Source organism: Thamnophis elegans, chromosome Z (genome assembly GCF_009769535.1).
Source record: "Thamnophis elegans isolate rThaEle1 chromosome Z, rThaEle1.pri, whole genome shotgun sequence".
Taxonomy (NCBI): Eukaryota; Metazoa; Chordata; class Lepidosauria; order Squamata; family Colubridae; genus Thamnophis; species Thamnophis elegans.
Window position 1 is genome coordinate 102820785 of NC_045558.1, and position 16155 is coordinate 102836939.

Here is a 16155-nt window from a genome sequence, read left to right on the forward strand (position 1 = left end):
GCAGAACAATTAGGCAAGTTCACAAAGAATCCAAGTCTTGAAAGAGTTGAACTCTCCTACTTTACTGGGTAATCCCCAACTATATTAATCAGCAGGATGGGAATCAGCTAGGTAAGAATATCAAGCTTGAACTTCTTGTAGTCTATTGATCACTTCATTGGCAGATTCTGATAGTGTGATACAGCAAAACTATGTAGTTCTTTTGATACCCATCACTTCCTAAAACCCACCAATCAGACGATCTGCAGACTGCAGGAAGTCATAGGCAGAGGGAGAGTTTGATTTAATGGGCAGACCCTAGCTAATAAACAAATGATATTCATAGCCCCATGCATAGAGTTAATTTGCAGGTAATTTGGTAATTTGCAGAAGGGACATGTTTATTCCAGTCTAAAATGCTCATTAGGTACTAAATAGACTCCACCTCTTACTGTCATCAGAATACAGTGTCTCATATTTTACTCATCTTGGAATTGGCTTTTGGCTTCAACACTTTAATAATGGATCAGCTAAAAATTACTTAAGGCTGCCTGAGCTTTGAGATGGAGAAAAAAATGACAATGCCATTGTGGACACAGAAAAAAAACAGATGGCAGGATTTAATCCAGGCTAGTATTAAGATTTATGACAGGATTAAATCCAGAATAAGATTAAAATTCATGATTTCATAATTAAGAATTCTGAGGAAAAAAACTAGGAACAGGATTTATTAAAAAATGAGAAAAGTCTGGATTTCACTTTCATCCGAGGTGGCGCAGTATTGCAGGCTACTTCAGCTGATTGCTAGCTGCAGTTCGGCAGTTCAAATTTCACTGTCTCAAGGTTGGCTCAGCCTTTCATCCTTCTGAGGTGAGTAAAATGAGGCCCCAGATTGTTGGGGGAAATATGTTGACTCTGCAAACCACTTAGAGAGGGCTGTAAAAGCACTATGAAGTATAAATGTCTAAGTACTCTTGCTATTGCTATCCATTCTGATAAACTGAAGAAATTTCCTTAAGCAAAATTTATAGAAGAGCAGGATTTTTAAAAAACTTGCCACCAAATCTATTTTACACATTGTCCACAATTATTTTGTCAATCTTTTAAAAGTAATCCTGCCATCTCCTGTGAATATTGAATTTCTTATTCCATAGAAAATTACAACAGACTATGGTCTCCCTATCTTTGCTATACTGTTCATTTACCTTTGAGGACAGATACAATTTATCCTTAGCTAAGCAATCATTTAGAATCCACTACTTTTTAAAGTTCCAAATAACAACAACAACAATGGAAGTATGCTCTTCATTTCTACTCATTAAACCTCCCATTAAAGAGAGAAGATATCATGAAAGTAACAGGGAACAAAGAGAAAGTAGAGCTGCTTAACTCATTCTTTGCATCATTCTTCACAGAAAATGAAACTATAGGCCAACATACCAAAAACATAACTGTAAAAGTCAGAGTAGAAATAAAAATTTAAATAAACAAGAAAATGGTAAGAAAACACCTATCTGACTTTGATGAATATAAATCACTGGGACCTGATGGATTACATCCCAGAGTTCTGAAAGGGTCAGCAGATGTTATCTCAGAACCATTGTATTGATGAAAGAAATGTCCTTCTGGGTTCAGCTCCAAGTGGGGATAAAGACACTGGAGACATGGAGGCTGCTTGGAAAGATGGTTTATTGTTGGACAGGGCCACATGGCTTGAGCCCTGAACAGAAAAGGTGATCACATGCTTCAATGTTGGTGAAGAAGAAGAGAAGGGCTGAGGGAGGGGCTTGCTAGGCTTTTTATAACCTGTTCAGTCCCACCGCTCTGTTTCCTGTTCCTGTGTAAGAAATGTATTCTGATTGGTTGTCAGACTCCCATGGGGCCATGCAGGGGCTACTCTCTAGGCTGTGTTTTGAATCTAGGTATGGATGAGTTCTCAGATGCCATGTGGTCAGTTGAGTAAAGTGTCAATATTATCATGCCTTTACTCCCACCCACCCCCTGGGGCTGCAGTGGAGAAGTCTTTATTATGTAAAAGGGACTAGCCTGCCCTTCTCAATGGCCCATTAACAGTGGGGATGGGCAGGAAGCTACAGGCAACTATTCTGCCTTTTAAAACATGTTTCTTTCTTTTCATATCCAGAGAAATATTCTGCCTTTTCAATATTTCCTAGGATATTTCATTTTTCTGGGAGAGGGCTGGATGATAACTTCCCACAGTATCATATCTTTAAAAAAATCTTGGAGCACTGGGTTGTTACCAGAGGATTGGAAAAGAGCTGATGTAGTTCCCATCTTCAAAAAAGGAATGAAAAAGCAGACCCCGGAAGCTACAGACCAATCAGCCTACCATCAATACCTGGAATGATATTATTCAAAAAATAGATCAGCGAACATCTAGAAACAAATAAAGTTAAAACTAGTAGCCAATACAGGTTAGTTAAAAACAGAACATGCCAAACCAATCTTATTTAATTATTTGACAAAGGGACTAAATTAGCAGATCAGCAAAATGCTATGGACATAGTATATTTAGATTTCAGCAAGGCATTTGACAAAGTAAGCACAACCTATTTAGTAAGCTAGAAAAATGTGGAATAGATAGCATATCAATAGATGGATTTGTAACTGGCTGACAAACCATACTCAACAAGTAGTTCTTAAGGATACTACATCTAGATAGAGGGAAGTAAGCAATGGAGTACCACAAAGTTCTGTCTTACTCCCAGTACTCTTCAATATCTTCATAAATGATTTAGATAACAGAAGAACTCATCAAGTTTGCAGATGACACTAAACTGGCAGGAATAGTCAACATCCCAGAAGACAAGCTCAAGATCCAAAAAGATCTTGACAGACTTGAACACTGGGCATTTATTTTATTGAATAAAATGAAATTTAATGTGGAAAAAAGCAAGGTTTTACACTTGAGCAGGAAAAACCAAAGGTACAAGTACAGCTTTGGTGAAACTTGGCTCCAAAACTGTAAAAGGGACCTTGGAATCTTAGCGGAAGATTACTTAAACGTAAGTCAGCAGTGTGCAGCCACCGCCAAAAAAGCTAATACAATCTTTGGTTGTATAAAAATAGAGGCATAGAAATAGAAATCACATGAAATATTACTACCACTTTATAGAATCTTAGTAAGACCACACCTGGAATACTGTGTCCAGTTTTGGTCACATGACAAAAAGATGTTGAGAAAGTGCAAAAAAGAACAACTAAGATGATTAAAGGCCTGGAGACTAAAACATATGAAGAACACTTGGAGGATTTGGGTTTGGCTAATCTAGAGAAAAGAAGGACTAGCGGGGACATGATAGCAGTATTCCAGTATTTGAGAGGCTGCCACAAAGAGGATGGGGTCAATTTACTTTCCAAAGCAGAGAAGACAGGACAAAAAACAATGGATGGAAACTAATCAAGGAGAAAAGCAACCTGGAATTGATTAAAAACTACCTAACAGTGAAGACAATTAACAATAGTACAGCTTGCCTTCAGACGTCATCATTGCTTCATCACTGGAGGTTTTAAATCACTTGTCTGACACCGTATAGGACTGTGATGGCACGCCATGTGACACGCAGAGCCCTCTTTGTGGACATGCATACCATCACCAGCTGCTCTGCTGGTTTCCAGCAGGTACATGTACACTGGACAGCTAGTCTTCCTGTGTGCCAGAAACCCAAAGACCAGATGGCCAATGAACATGTACGTCGTCTAGCTGGTCTTTGGGTTTCTAGCATGCACAAAGACCAGCTGGCTGTGGTGCATGCATATGCTGAAAACCCAAACAGCAGCTGGTCTTTGGGTTTCTGGTGCTCCGGCGTGCACACTCATGCATGCCAAAAAGGTTCGCCACCACTGGTATGGGATCTCCTGCTTGAGCAGGGGGCTGGATTAGAAGACCTCCAAGGTCCCTTCCAGCTCTATTCTGATTCAGTATGAAAGATTTGTATTAGGTATACAAAATAAAAGTGGGGTAAAAACAAAACTGCAAGTTACAAATTCACATTGATTTTTTTTTTAATCCTAACAGTTGTTCACATTCAACTATCCCTCAGATCTCCATATTTTGCAGGCTACAATCTATGGAGATCCCATATAGGAAGAATCCGCAAAGTACCAGATTAGGGAAGACAGGCCCTTGATAGAAAAGCAGCAGGTAAATCAAATCTAAGGCAAGAGCCTTAGAAATACGTTTGATGAAAACCAAAATTTATGATGGCAACAAAAATGCCACATCAACGAAAATGACACAGAATGCAATTTCGTATTCGGAATTTCCCATGCATTACAAAACGTGGCTGGTCCATTTCCTGCACAAATAGGCTCTCCACGTTCCACATCACGAAATAACCAGAACGTGTGATCCTTCTGTCTTCCACTAGTTAGCATTATCTTATGAACCATCTCCGACAATGTAAGGGAGCTGGCCAATGGGCGAGCAAGGAGTCTTTTGGAATTACCAATCCTCTTTGAGAGAGAGAGGGAGAGAGAGAGAAAGAGGAGCGCGCGGAGTCCCCGCCCAAAACGCGAATAGTGAAGAAAGTTGTATCCCGTCAGCCCCTGGGCGTCGCGTCAACCAATAGGAGCGGAGGACGCAGTGATACTTTGGCAAGGTGAGCGAGGGCGGGCGGAGCTTGGTTTTCGCTGGTTGGAAGAGCCGCGATTTTGAGGGTTCAGTAGAATCTTCTTTTGCTCTAGACTAGAAGGTGAGCAGCTTCGGAGGGACTGTAAGCAGCAGTAGGTGCTGCACCCGAAGGAGGCGGGGAGCTGTGCAAGGGAAGACGGGTTACTTGAGGGTACAGACCGCTAGAAAATAATGATTAATGATGTACAGAGATGCAATGAGGAAGTCAGATAGGACGAAGGTCTCCCCCCCCCCCCGGTGGTATTTTCATTTCCCCCACATAACAGCTTCTTTTTTCTGACTAACCAAAATAACATGGCTTAAAATCTCTTAGGGCTTCTAGAAGTTGCACAGCCTCTTCTCTGACAAATTTCGGAGAACTCCCAACCTGTGATTGATCGACGGTACTATTATTGAGTTAGACTACAACCCGTCTTTTCAAGGTGTAATCCTGATGCCAACAAGGAATAACTCCATTGAACACAGTGAAATTGGCTTCTGGATAATTATATATTTGACTGATGTTAGGGAGAACAAACGAATGTGTGGCTCTACTCTAATCCTCAAAAGGTGTTTATGTTGTGCTGTATCATTTTGAGAAACTGGCAAAACGGATGAAAAATGAGAGCTTAAATGGGAAAAGAGAAATGAATGGTGCATCTAAAATTTTTACATGCCTAGGATGGGTATATTAAAGAAAAAGTACTGGGATACTGTTAGTGATATATTTTAGTATCTGATTTGGTTAGAAAGCTCTTGTTTGAAGCAGGAAAACTGAGAAAAGAGATTTTGTAGAGATAGCTGTACAAATATTAGATATTTGTAACTATATAGCAATAGACTTATATACCGCTTCATAGGGCTTTCAGCCCTCTCTAAGCGGTTTTACAGAGAGTCAGCATATTGCCCCCAACAATCCGGGTCCTCATTTTACCCACCTCGGAAGGATGGAAGGCTGAGTCAACCCTGAGCCGGTGAGATTTGAACCGCTGAACTGCTGATCTAGCAGTAGCCTGCAGTGCTGCATTTAACCACTGCGCCACCTCGGCCCTTAACTAGAGTCCGATATGTGTCATCCTGTGAGCATTTTCTTTCCATCGCAGCTTAATATTTTTCAATATCACTAATAGAATCTATAGCCTGTAAAAGAATGAAAAAAGTAATTTTCTGTTGAATATCATAGCCATATTAACATGTACTTTTCTGATAATTTTTCATTATCTTATACTAATTATGTCAGTTGGAGTAGTGTAACAGAATTAATACTTTTCACATCCCTTCCTTTCTTTCCTTCTTTTCCTTCCTCCTTCACTCCATAGTAGTCATGTTAACTTACAGATTTAATACTCCATATTTAGTGACCATAGTGGCATTTGTCATCCTTGAAGGTTTGTAAAACAAAGGAAAGCCAAAGTATGATCATTATGCACAGCCATGATTTCATTTAGCAACACTTTGCTTAACAACTGAGTTGCCAGTCTCAATTGTGGTTGCTAAATCTACCATTTAATTTTGTATTTATACTTCGTTAAAAATATACTAGTAATGGGAAGCCAACAGGTAAAAGAAAAAAAAGTTTTTAATAATGGCAATATTTTGCCATACAGTGGTGGAGGTGTTGTGTGTGTCTTTTTTAACTCAATTATTTTTTAAAGCTATGTGTATCTCATTGTAGCTCTTTTCTTCATTCAGGACAATCAGAATGCAGACTCCAGTAACTCTTCTAGCTTCACCAGCTCTGGTATGGAATGTTTGCCTTATACCTGGCTTAATGGAAAATAATAAATACATTTTTCTTAAATTATTTGATCTTACAGATCTATATAATTTCTATTTTACAGAGAAAGCTAAGTGACTTTTTCTAAGCCGCACAATGAATTTTGGCAGATTATTTGCTGATCCTTGTGAAATTAGTTTCTAAAAAAATTATTAAAATGGTCAAATAATTCTGTAAAAAGTGCAAACAAAATGTCTCCCATTGTATTTGCTCATCTGCTAGGCAAGGTCTCTGTCATTTATTAATAACTGATGCATTTGGGCAAAGTGGACTTCCTGGAATAATCAGGTCATGGACCATATTGTTAATTCTCTACTCTGGAATCTGTTTTCCTTAAAAAAAAAAGCCAATTGGTGTGTTTCAAGGATAGTTTATGCATTTACAAAGTGGTTAGCATAGTAATGGTTTCTGGTTCCAGACAAGTTTAGAAGCAGCCTATATTTGAAATACTGAAATTTTCTTTCTCTTCTTGAACAGCGCATTTCCACAAATGCACAAATTATCCCTGGAATTCTTGGATTAGAGATATAAGGAAAAAAACAATTTGTTCTGGAGCCAGATTATTTCAACATGGACAATTTTCCACATTTCCCATGACTGTTAATTTATCCAAAAATTTACAATAGAAAGAAAAAAGTGCCTTTACTTGACAGCCTTGTAATAATGTGACTAAGAGAAAATGGCAATAGACTGTTAATAGCAATAGCAATAGGAGTTAGACTTATATACCGCTTCATAGGGCTTTCAGCCCTCTCTAAGCGGTTTACAGAGTCAGCATATCGCCCCCACAGTCTGGGTCCTCATTTTACCCACCTCGGAAGGATGGAAGGCTGAGTCAACCTTGAGCCGGTGAGATTAGAACCGCTAAACTGCAGATAACAATCAGCTGTAGTGGCCTTCAATACTGCACTGTAACCACTGCGCCACCTCGGCTCTGCTATGTCTGACAACATAATATATAATATCCTGAATATTAAAAAATCTGATGTTTTATGTTTTGAAGTACAAATTAAATTGTACACTATATATTTACAATATTTGCCATTTTCTCACAATTAAAATAGGAAAGTACTATTTAAAGTACTTTACTCATAATAAAGTACTTTATATAGAATAATCTATCAGATTTGTCCATTTGGTGCTGTCCGTGTGAATAATATAAAAAATATTATTTTTTGGTATTTCCTTGAGAACATATTGAAGGTCACTGTAAAAAATTTCAGTGTAAATGTAAGGAATTTTAAATTGATTTGGATTAGTTAAGGTTTGAATAGCTAGTTTAGACCACTGCATAGATTTGTATGTAGTTGGATATAAACTGAAATGTTTCTCTCTCTAGCTCCGCTGCTGTTCTCGAATTCTAACTAGGCCAGCTTCCCTATCTTTACTGAGTAGGCCTGAGACACAAACTGTGCAGGTAAGTATAAATAGTTATTATTACACATTATATTCTAAAAGTACAGAAATGGCGCTATTTAACCCTTGGAACTCTAGGACATTACTGGCCTCCTGTTACAATATTTTACAAACTGGGAACATTAGAAGAATTTTATATAGTCTTTTGCACATCAGTGTTGGTCTCCCCAAAAGGGAGGGAGGCAATGTCACTATAGGAATTATTTCCATATGATCATGAAGGTTTAATGTTACTTAAATAAGACCAGAAAGAATTCTTTTGTAATGTTCATAAACCACAAGCATAGGTGAACACAAATATGGGAAAGAAGACAGTGTGCATCCTGATATTATTATTTTCCCCCTAGTCTAATTGCCATCTTTCCAACTGATGTTTCTTTACCTCTCACATTCGTGTAAAAATTACTTCAAATTAGATGGTTCATGAATTTCAACTTCCAAGGACCATTTAAATAAACATAGATACATAAATACATAGATACATACGTAAGTACGTACGTACGTTCGTTCGTTCATTCGTTCATTCATTCAATGTTAATGCTACCTGATTCCAACTGCCTATATTTCTATTATTCTTGTTCAGTTGTTTTCTGGAATTTCCTCTTAATCATAAAAGATCACACAATTAGGATCTCATATATGGACAAACATTTCAAGTGAATCTGTCCAGTACTGAGGTTTTCAGTTTAGTGGTAGCTGTCATCTTTAAAAAGGCACAGATGAGGTTTGGATTTTCTAAAATTTCTTATAGGGAGTTTGACTTATGGAAATTTAACTTTTGTTTTTGTTCTACAAAAACTCCCTTTCTATATTTTATTATTATGGACCTCCAGTACTTAGAAACTATAAAAAGCCTTTAGTCCTCCAGATGCTGTTGAATACTAGTCTCTATCACTATCAGTTATGCTAGCTGGGGCTGATGGGAGATAGAGGTCAACACTATTATGAAAATTATACTTCTTCTACCTTTGGCTAAAAGTTGGCAAGCCATTAACCTTGCTGTTGTTTCTTTACTCTCATCATATATCTGTGTTTGATGTATCCTAATACATTACCAGCTAAATGCTGAATTACATATTTTTGTGTAAGAAAACAATGGAACTTTCAGATGTTTGGCTCTAACTGTACTAATTATTTGCTCATTTCACAGCCGTTTGGCTTTTCCACTCATCAGCTGGCTCATCGGGAAATCCAAACCAGCTCTGTCTCCCGTGATATTGATACAGCTGCTAAATTCATTGGTGCTGGTGCTGCTACGGTGGGAGTAGCTGGTTCAGGAGCTGGGATTGGAACAGTGTTTGGCAGCTTAATCATTGGTTATGCCAGGTAAACTAATATGCAAGAATTATTTCTATATAGTTAGAAACTATTTTATAACCTTTGTCCACAAATAGATCCATCTTCTAAGAAATAAATTTTGCTGATAGTTGAGAAATACTGAAACTTTAGTTAGGGAAGACTGTAGACTTAGAATAATTTTATTGTCACTTTGGCATACATTAAAATGAAATTAGATTGCATATAGCTCTTAAATTGTCTTCAACTCTAATAAAAAACATGACAAAATAAATACATAAATACAAAATTCTATATGACAAGGAGAAACAACATAAGTCTAGTTCAGATGTATACATGTATATGGCGATAGAATCTTGTGAGTTTAACAGACAAATGTTATAGGGAACAAAGCTGTTACAGAATCTGGTAGTCCTGCTAGAAATACTTCAAAACCTCCTCCCAGAGGAGAGCAACAAAAACAGACTGTAGAGCGGGTGTGTAGGCTCTCTAACAATGCTTTGAGCTCTAAGCACATAGTAGTTATAAGCAGTATCCTGAATGACAGGAAGCGAGCTTCCTATAATCTTCTCGGGTGTCTTTACCACTCTCTTTATGGAGTTTCTATCTCAGGCACGGCAGCCACCAAACCAAACAGTGATGCAGTTTGTTAAAACACTCTCAATCTGTAAAAAGTGGCATGCTTAATGGATTCCACTTATCCTGACTCATATGGATATAATGGTGATGGTATCTTTTTGTATACCTTCCAGTAATTCCCAAAAGAAGGCATTGCAAAAGAGTAGACTTTTCGGACTCAAACCATCAACTTTCAGGAGAGATGCAGCTAATGCTATGAATGCATCCCAGCAGTGCCCAATCTTTGTAGTTTAGTGGTCTGGCTTTGGGGAAGAGAGGGGAACCAGGCCATGAATTGCATGTGCATGTATGCCTCCCCCTGGCCCAGTTCTGAATAGGCCATGGCCCGGTAGTGGTCTGTGGTCTGGGGCTTAATCCATTGATTAAGAGAATCATAAACAGTTCCAAAGCACGCAAAGCATACTTGTCTTAAATGCATGTTTTTACCATCTGGGGCATTATCTCCCTTTTCACAAAACAATTATATTTCTGTTTTATTGTCATTTTCTTCCCCTCTGCATGGTATATAGATTCATGTGTTCATAAAACTTTGAATCAAATCATGTCTTTTTTTTTTTAAAGAAAAATGATGCAAGTAGTACTTGACCAAAATTGACCTTGAATTTTCCATTGCTAAGCAATGATTGTTAAATTAATGTTGCCCCATTTTATGACATTTCTTGCCACAGTTCAGTGAATCAGTGCAGTTGTTAAGTTAACAAGAAGGTTGTTAAGTGCATCTAGATCTTCCATTGACTTTGCTTGTGAGGAGGTCACAAAAGGTGATCACATGACCCTGGGACACTGCAGTGTTCACAAATACATGCCAATTGCCAAGCATCCAAATTTTCATCACATGACCACAGAGAGGCTGCAACAGTTATGTGAAAATTCGTCATAAGTCTTTTCCCCCCCAGTACCAATGTAATTTTTTATTAGGTACTAAATGAATGGTTGTAAATTGAAGATTACCTGTAAAGTGTTTTGCATTTAGGAACATCTTTTACTGAATTTTAAACTGGCGAGAATACTGAGATCATATTCAGCTCTTTTGGTTTAAATTATCCTTGTTTTGAGAAAAATAATTCCAGCTTCATTCTAGCTTCTGGAATCTCTCCTTCCATTCATTCTAGGGACAAAGAACCCAGAAGAAAAGGTAAAATATATCATCCACTGCTGACAAAACAGAAGCAGTTTCTATGGATATATATAGCCTTTATTTACATAGGAGCAGAACTATGCAAACTTTCCTAAGATTTTAAATTATAGTCAAGTACCTATCATCTATGCTGTTTAACAATTATCAGGATCCATAATGGTTTGGAAAACATTACGTAATATTTTATTCTGGAGAATTTAATAAGAATTTATGTCACAGGCTTTTCTTTCTTTTTTCTATCTACAGGAACCCATCCCTCAAGCAGCAATTGTTTTCTTATGCTATCCTTGGTTTTGCCCTTTCGGAAGCCATGGGGCTCTTCTGTTTGATGGTGGCGTTCCTGATTCTGTTTGCCATGTAAAAAGGCTCTGCTGTCCTCTCAGTTTAAACCTTCTGTTAGAGATATAAACAAACTTTAAATAAATATAATTCAAGGTTTTTGTTTTTGTCATTCATTATTCTGTATGCTTCACATAGAAACAGGAAAACAGAAAACTGACAACAGAAAATGACCGAATGGTTCATTGAGCCTGCCCTTCTGATGTTTGTAATTTTATTTTTAATTTTTTGTCAGATGATGGACATGTGTTTATCCCAAGTATGTTTAAACTCAGTTATTGATGATTGACCCACTATCTCCACTGGAAGTTGGTTCCAAGTTTCTACTATGCTCGAATTAAAATAGAAAATACTTCCCACTAAAATAATGTACTGTACTTTCATCCTATTTTTTTCTTTACTTCATTGTTTACTGTTCTGCCAATTTATGAAACCTCGGGATATTTCAATCATCTAACAAAATGGATTTTAGTCCACAAAACACATAATAAAAAAGAGTCTATTTAATACTGGTATTCAAAAGTATGTAATGAGATTTGCAACTTGTTGACATATAGTTTTACCTTAAATCGAGAAATTGCCAATCAGCATTCACAGACTCCATCATCTGATACCCATTTTTGATTCACTTCTCTCCTAGAGGAGTTGTTTCTTGCAACCGATATTTAAATAAAGTTTATGAAAGTTAAAGCCATACTGAATTTGTTTATTTTCCATCTGATGTTTTGCTTTTTGGTTCTTCTGAGGGAAAAGCTTAAGCTCCCACCAAAACAAGTGCAAAAGGTAGCAGAACATTCCGAATACTGCAGAGTTTCTTCATATATGTGTGTCTGTGTGTGTGTGTGTGTGTATATTAGCACAAATACAACATACATATATATATATATATACACACACACACACACACAACACACACACATATATTGGAGAAAGGTTTATTTTTTTAGGATTATTCTCAGTTCGACAAAGAACTGGACTCTGACCTCGACTTTTCTATGAGGAATGGAGACGAATTAACTGGGTAAAACGGACGATGTTTTTGCGGAGTCCAGAATTAAGAGCATAAAAGCGATACTGCTATAAAGATACACCTTAGCTGGCACGGAGACTACCGCACAGCTCCTACAGGTAGCCTAGGGAACATAATCTACCTCCAGGAAGGCTCGAGGGCGGAGCTTATGCTTGCTCGCGTCTGAGCAAACTCTATGTAAGAAGCGGAAGGGTGGTGTCTACGACCGTAAAAGGAATTTTTTGAAAGAATTACTTAAGGCAGGTGGGAATTCGTTGCCTTGAGTTTCGTAGGATTAACTATCGACAGAGTTTCCTTCAAAATATATTCTCTTAGGTTTTTAGTGCCCCGTTCAAAGAAAAAAAGATATAATCTTGTAGCTATTTAGGAGGTTCCGGGGCGATATTCTAGCATGGCTGTAGAAAAGGGGGAAAAATGCAGAGCTGCAGGGTTGTTTTTCCCCCCTTGAAATTTGGTTCCCGATGTAAGAATCCTCCATGTGCAGATCAAGTTGGAAATTGAAGCTGACGCCGAATAAGTAATAAGGATGATCATGCGGGAGATTCCACTTTGCCACGTGCTGTATGTTCAGAGTCATGCAAAAGGAATTTTATTTCCCCTCATAATGGTCTGTAGAGATTCTCAGTCATGGTTGTCCTAAAGGTGCTTTTAGGAGTTTCTGATTTTTGTTTGAAGACGTTTCGCTTCTCATCCAAGAAGCTTCTTCAGCTCTGACAGGACAGTGTGGAACGGAAGGATTTATATTCCCTGAAGATAGCTTTCTTGGATGAGAAGCGAAACGTCTTGAAAGAAAAAAAAATGCAGTTGTCTCCTGAAAAAGCATCTTTGGGTTTCCCCTCAGAATCTTTTTTAAATGGCGTGAGATGATAGACAGACAGACAGACATACAGACATACATATATATACATATATATACATATATACACATATATACACATACATACATATCTCACGCTGTTTTGCCAATCAAATGAATAATTCAGCAGTGAAATGCTTTACCCATTTAATCTCTACCTGGCATCTCATTTTTTTAAAAATACAATTGAAAACTCCGGGTGGTAGTTCTACGAAAATAAGCATCATAAAATCAAAACGACCGTTGCCTGGGAAACGATAAAACTAGTTATTATGTTGCTTTTAGAGGCATTAAAGATTTGTCGATGTGCCAACACAGAGGGGGGGGGGGAATCATCCCAGTTTTCCTACTCGAAGTTCTTTGAATAAAGTTAAGCAGGGTCAGATCTGCTTAATTCTTGGGACAGATGGCCACGAGGAAAACCCACAGCTGTCAGAAAGACATCCCGGAAGCAAACAGCAGAAGCTTGTTTTTTTGGTTTTTTTTCCAATAACGCCAACCGCGTGTATCGGGAGCCTTTCCCTTCCCAATGGTCTTCCTGAGAACTTTTTCACCCACGCTTGATAGAACTAAACTATTCGGGACCGGAAATGAGAACAATGCTCTAGAATTTCTATACAATCAATGTTCCATTAGCCGCGATTGAAGGAATTAACGACATGGGGGCGCTCTGGAACTCTGTACCTCAATGGTTGATAGGCCCCCGCTGTCGATAGTGGGCGGAGCATCGTGATCCGCTCTGCCCACCTCTGTCGATGGTGTAGGAAGTCCCGGAAGCGCAGCCGGGACTGTTGGCGATGATGGCGGAGAGTCCGGCTGCTGAGGAGGTAGCTTCGGCCGCGGTACTGTCAGCCCCGGCAGGCGGAGGGCCTGGAGCCGGAGCCGGTGGCGGAGGCACGGGCGTCTTCCTACCAGCCGAGCTTTGGGCGGTAGCGGGGTTGGGTTCGGGAGGAGGAGCGGGAGCGGGAGTCGGTTCTGCAGGAGCTCCGGTGCCTGGGATTCCCCCTGCTGCCGCCGCCGCCGCCGCCGCTGCCGGAGTGCTCCTTTCACATTCGGCCTTCTGGGACCCCACGACCAGTGGGGATTGGGACGGGGAGAGACCGAGCGCTGCCTGCCTGCTCCGCATTAAACGGTAAGGAACTCCGGAAGAAACGAAAGAAGGATGTTAGTCGTCCTATCTTTCCCTTAGAGAATTTAGCCAACATCTGGCAAAACGTGAATTGTTAGGAAAGGGCAGAGTTTCTGAGCATGGGCAGAGTGCTTAGTTTCGTTCCCCACCCAAGCCTTCCGCTTTGCGCCTTGTATTTCGGGTTCATGCTTCCACAGTTCAGTCCCGTTTGAAATGTTATTTTATATTCCTGCTGGTGATAGATTGAGGCATTTGGGACAGCTTCACCTGTTTCTTCCCTGCATTTTCTTGTAAAAATACAGGTCTCTAAACGTATTAAATGCAAATAGAATAAGCTTCTGATTACAAAAGCTTTATGCTTTCCAGTCACCCGGCAATTCCCAGATTCCATGAACACAAAAGTCCAATGTCATTTGAACCTTAATGGCACTGAACGAAAATTGCTTTCATTGTAAAACTGACTTCCTTATTTTGCATCAGAAAGCAATTGGTATTTAACACTTTACAACTTCAGTTAAATTTCTACTAATGAGTATACTTAAAGAATATGTTCTGTGTATTTATAGCTGTCCAAGGAAGGAGAATTCTAAGCAGTGCTATATCTTTATTTGATTGCATATCGTTTTGTAGTCTTTTCTGTATGCATTTCGTCTTGCATCAACAGCTTTTAAAGGCAGGCAATCAGCATTATTTTGTTGTGTAGGTTATTGGCCAAGGACGTATGTTGAATTGATAGAAGAAATAGATCTGCATTCATGCTTCCAGTTTGCTCCTTTTGTGTACTGGTAATTTATTGTACATGCTTATTGTACATATTATCTGTTGAGTTCTTACTCAAATAGAAAACATTTATCTGTTTAAATTACAGTGGTTCTCAATCTTTTTTTGGCCATGCCCCACCTGCATCTTTAAAATTCTGATGCCCTTCCCAATATATAATTCTTATTTTACTCTAAAAGTGAACTCAAAGGAAGCCTAAAAGGCCATTAACTTGGTTTAAACAAGGTTTAAATTGCCCCCATTAAAAATCAAATTGCCCCCTGTGGGGCATGGACCCCATGTTGGGAACCACTGGTTCAAAAGATACCCAACACATATGTATCCAGGTGTAACTAAATGGTGGAGGTGAAGAAAGATTTTATGAGCCTAAACAGTCTCTTCTTTTAATTAATCTTATTAAATCATGTCAAAAGTGCAATAGAAGGGAAGTCCCTTCCATTATTTGCCTAAGTACTAGTTAACATATTCCTTAGCACAAACAAGGCCACAAGTTAATTTTTTCCTGGACAATTAGGTGAGACTTGCAATGGAGATTCTGAAAAAACGAGAACTGTAGCGCGGTGGGTGGGGGTGTCCTTGGTGCTCTCTGAGGTTGATTGTTTTCTTGCAGATGCTTCATTTCCCAACAGCTGCTAAGCAAAGTTTACTAGGCAAAAAGTGAGGACCAACTATAAAGGGCAGTTTGAGGTTATTCCAATAATTAGTCATATAAATACTTCAGAAATAGTTAACAACAGTTTTATGTAACCACAGTAACAAAAGTTATATTGTCGGGATATAGAGCATCAAAGTGAAAATCAATTTGCAGAAGTATTTCACAGAAGTCTGACTGAATGCCTCCAGGGATTTTTGGCTGTTATTTTCAAGCAAAACTATTGTTGTAAAGCACTATTGATATATATTTTATACATTTGGTGACTGCAAGGCTACTATGCTCAACCTTTCAGTTTATTTTATACTTTAGTGAGAAGAAACAAGTAACAAGTAAGTTGATGAGCAGCCACTTTCAAAACAGCTTATCAACATAGACACTTTTGTTGATAAATGTATGCTGACAGATTGAGGGATGAGGCAATAGATCCTTATGAACAGGCGTGGGCTGTGATAAGTCCTTTCTTGTTATGTTCTCTCCCCTTTTGTAGG

At 38.6% G+C, this 16155-nt stretch overlaps 2 protein-coding genes across 2 annotated transcripts in view; both read left to right on the forward strand.

Annotated features, from left to right (window-relative positions):
- Nucleotides 1-4587: 4587 nt before the first annotated feature.
- Nucleotides 4588-11316, forward strand: ATP5MC1 (ATP synthase membrane subunit c locus 1). Its single transcript, XM_032238171.1, has 5 exons — nucleotides 4588-4694; nucleotides 6305-6353; nucleotides 7729-7806; nucleotides 8956-9131; nucleotides 11125-11316. Exons 2-5 carry the CDS (start codon nucleotides 6315-6317, stop codon nucleotides 11237-11239), a joined length of 408 nt encoding a protein of 135 aa, XP_032094062.1. The 5' UTR covers nucleotides 4588-4694; nucleotides 6305-6314; the 3' UTR covers nucleotides 11240-11316.
- A 2544-nt stretch (nucleotides 11317-13860) lies between these two features.
- The window catches only part of UBE2Z (ubiquitin conjugating enzyme E2 Z), a 28775-nt gene continuing 26480 nt past the window's right edge, over nucleotides 13861-16155 (forward strand). Inside the window, exon 1 of the mRNA XM_032235052.1 lies at nucleotides 13861-14235. Within this exon, the coding sequence (XP_032090943.1) occupies nucleotides 13901-14235 (335 nt within the window). The 5' untranslated portion in view covers nucleotides 13861-13900. The remainder of the gene's footprint in view (nucleotides 14236-16155) is intronic.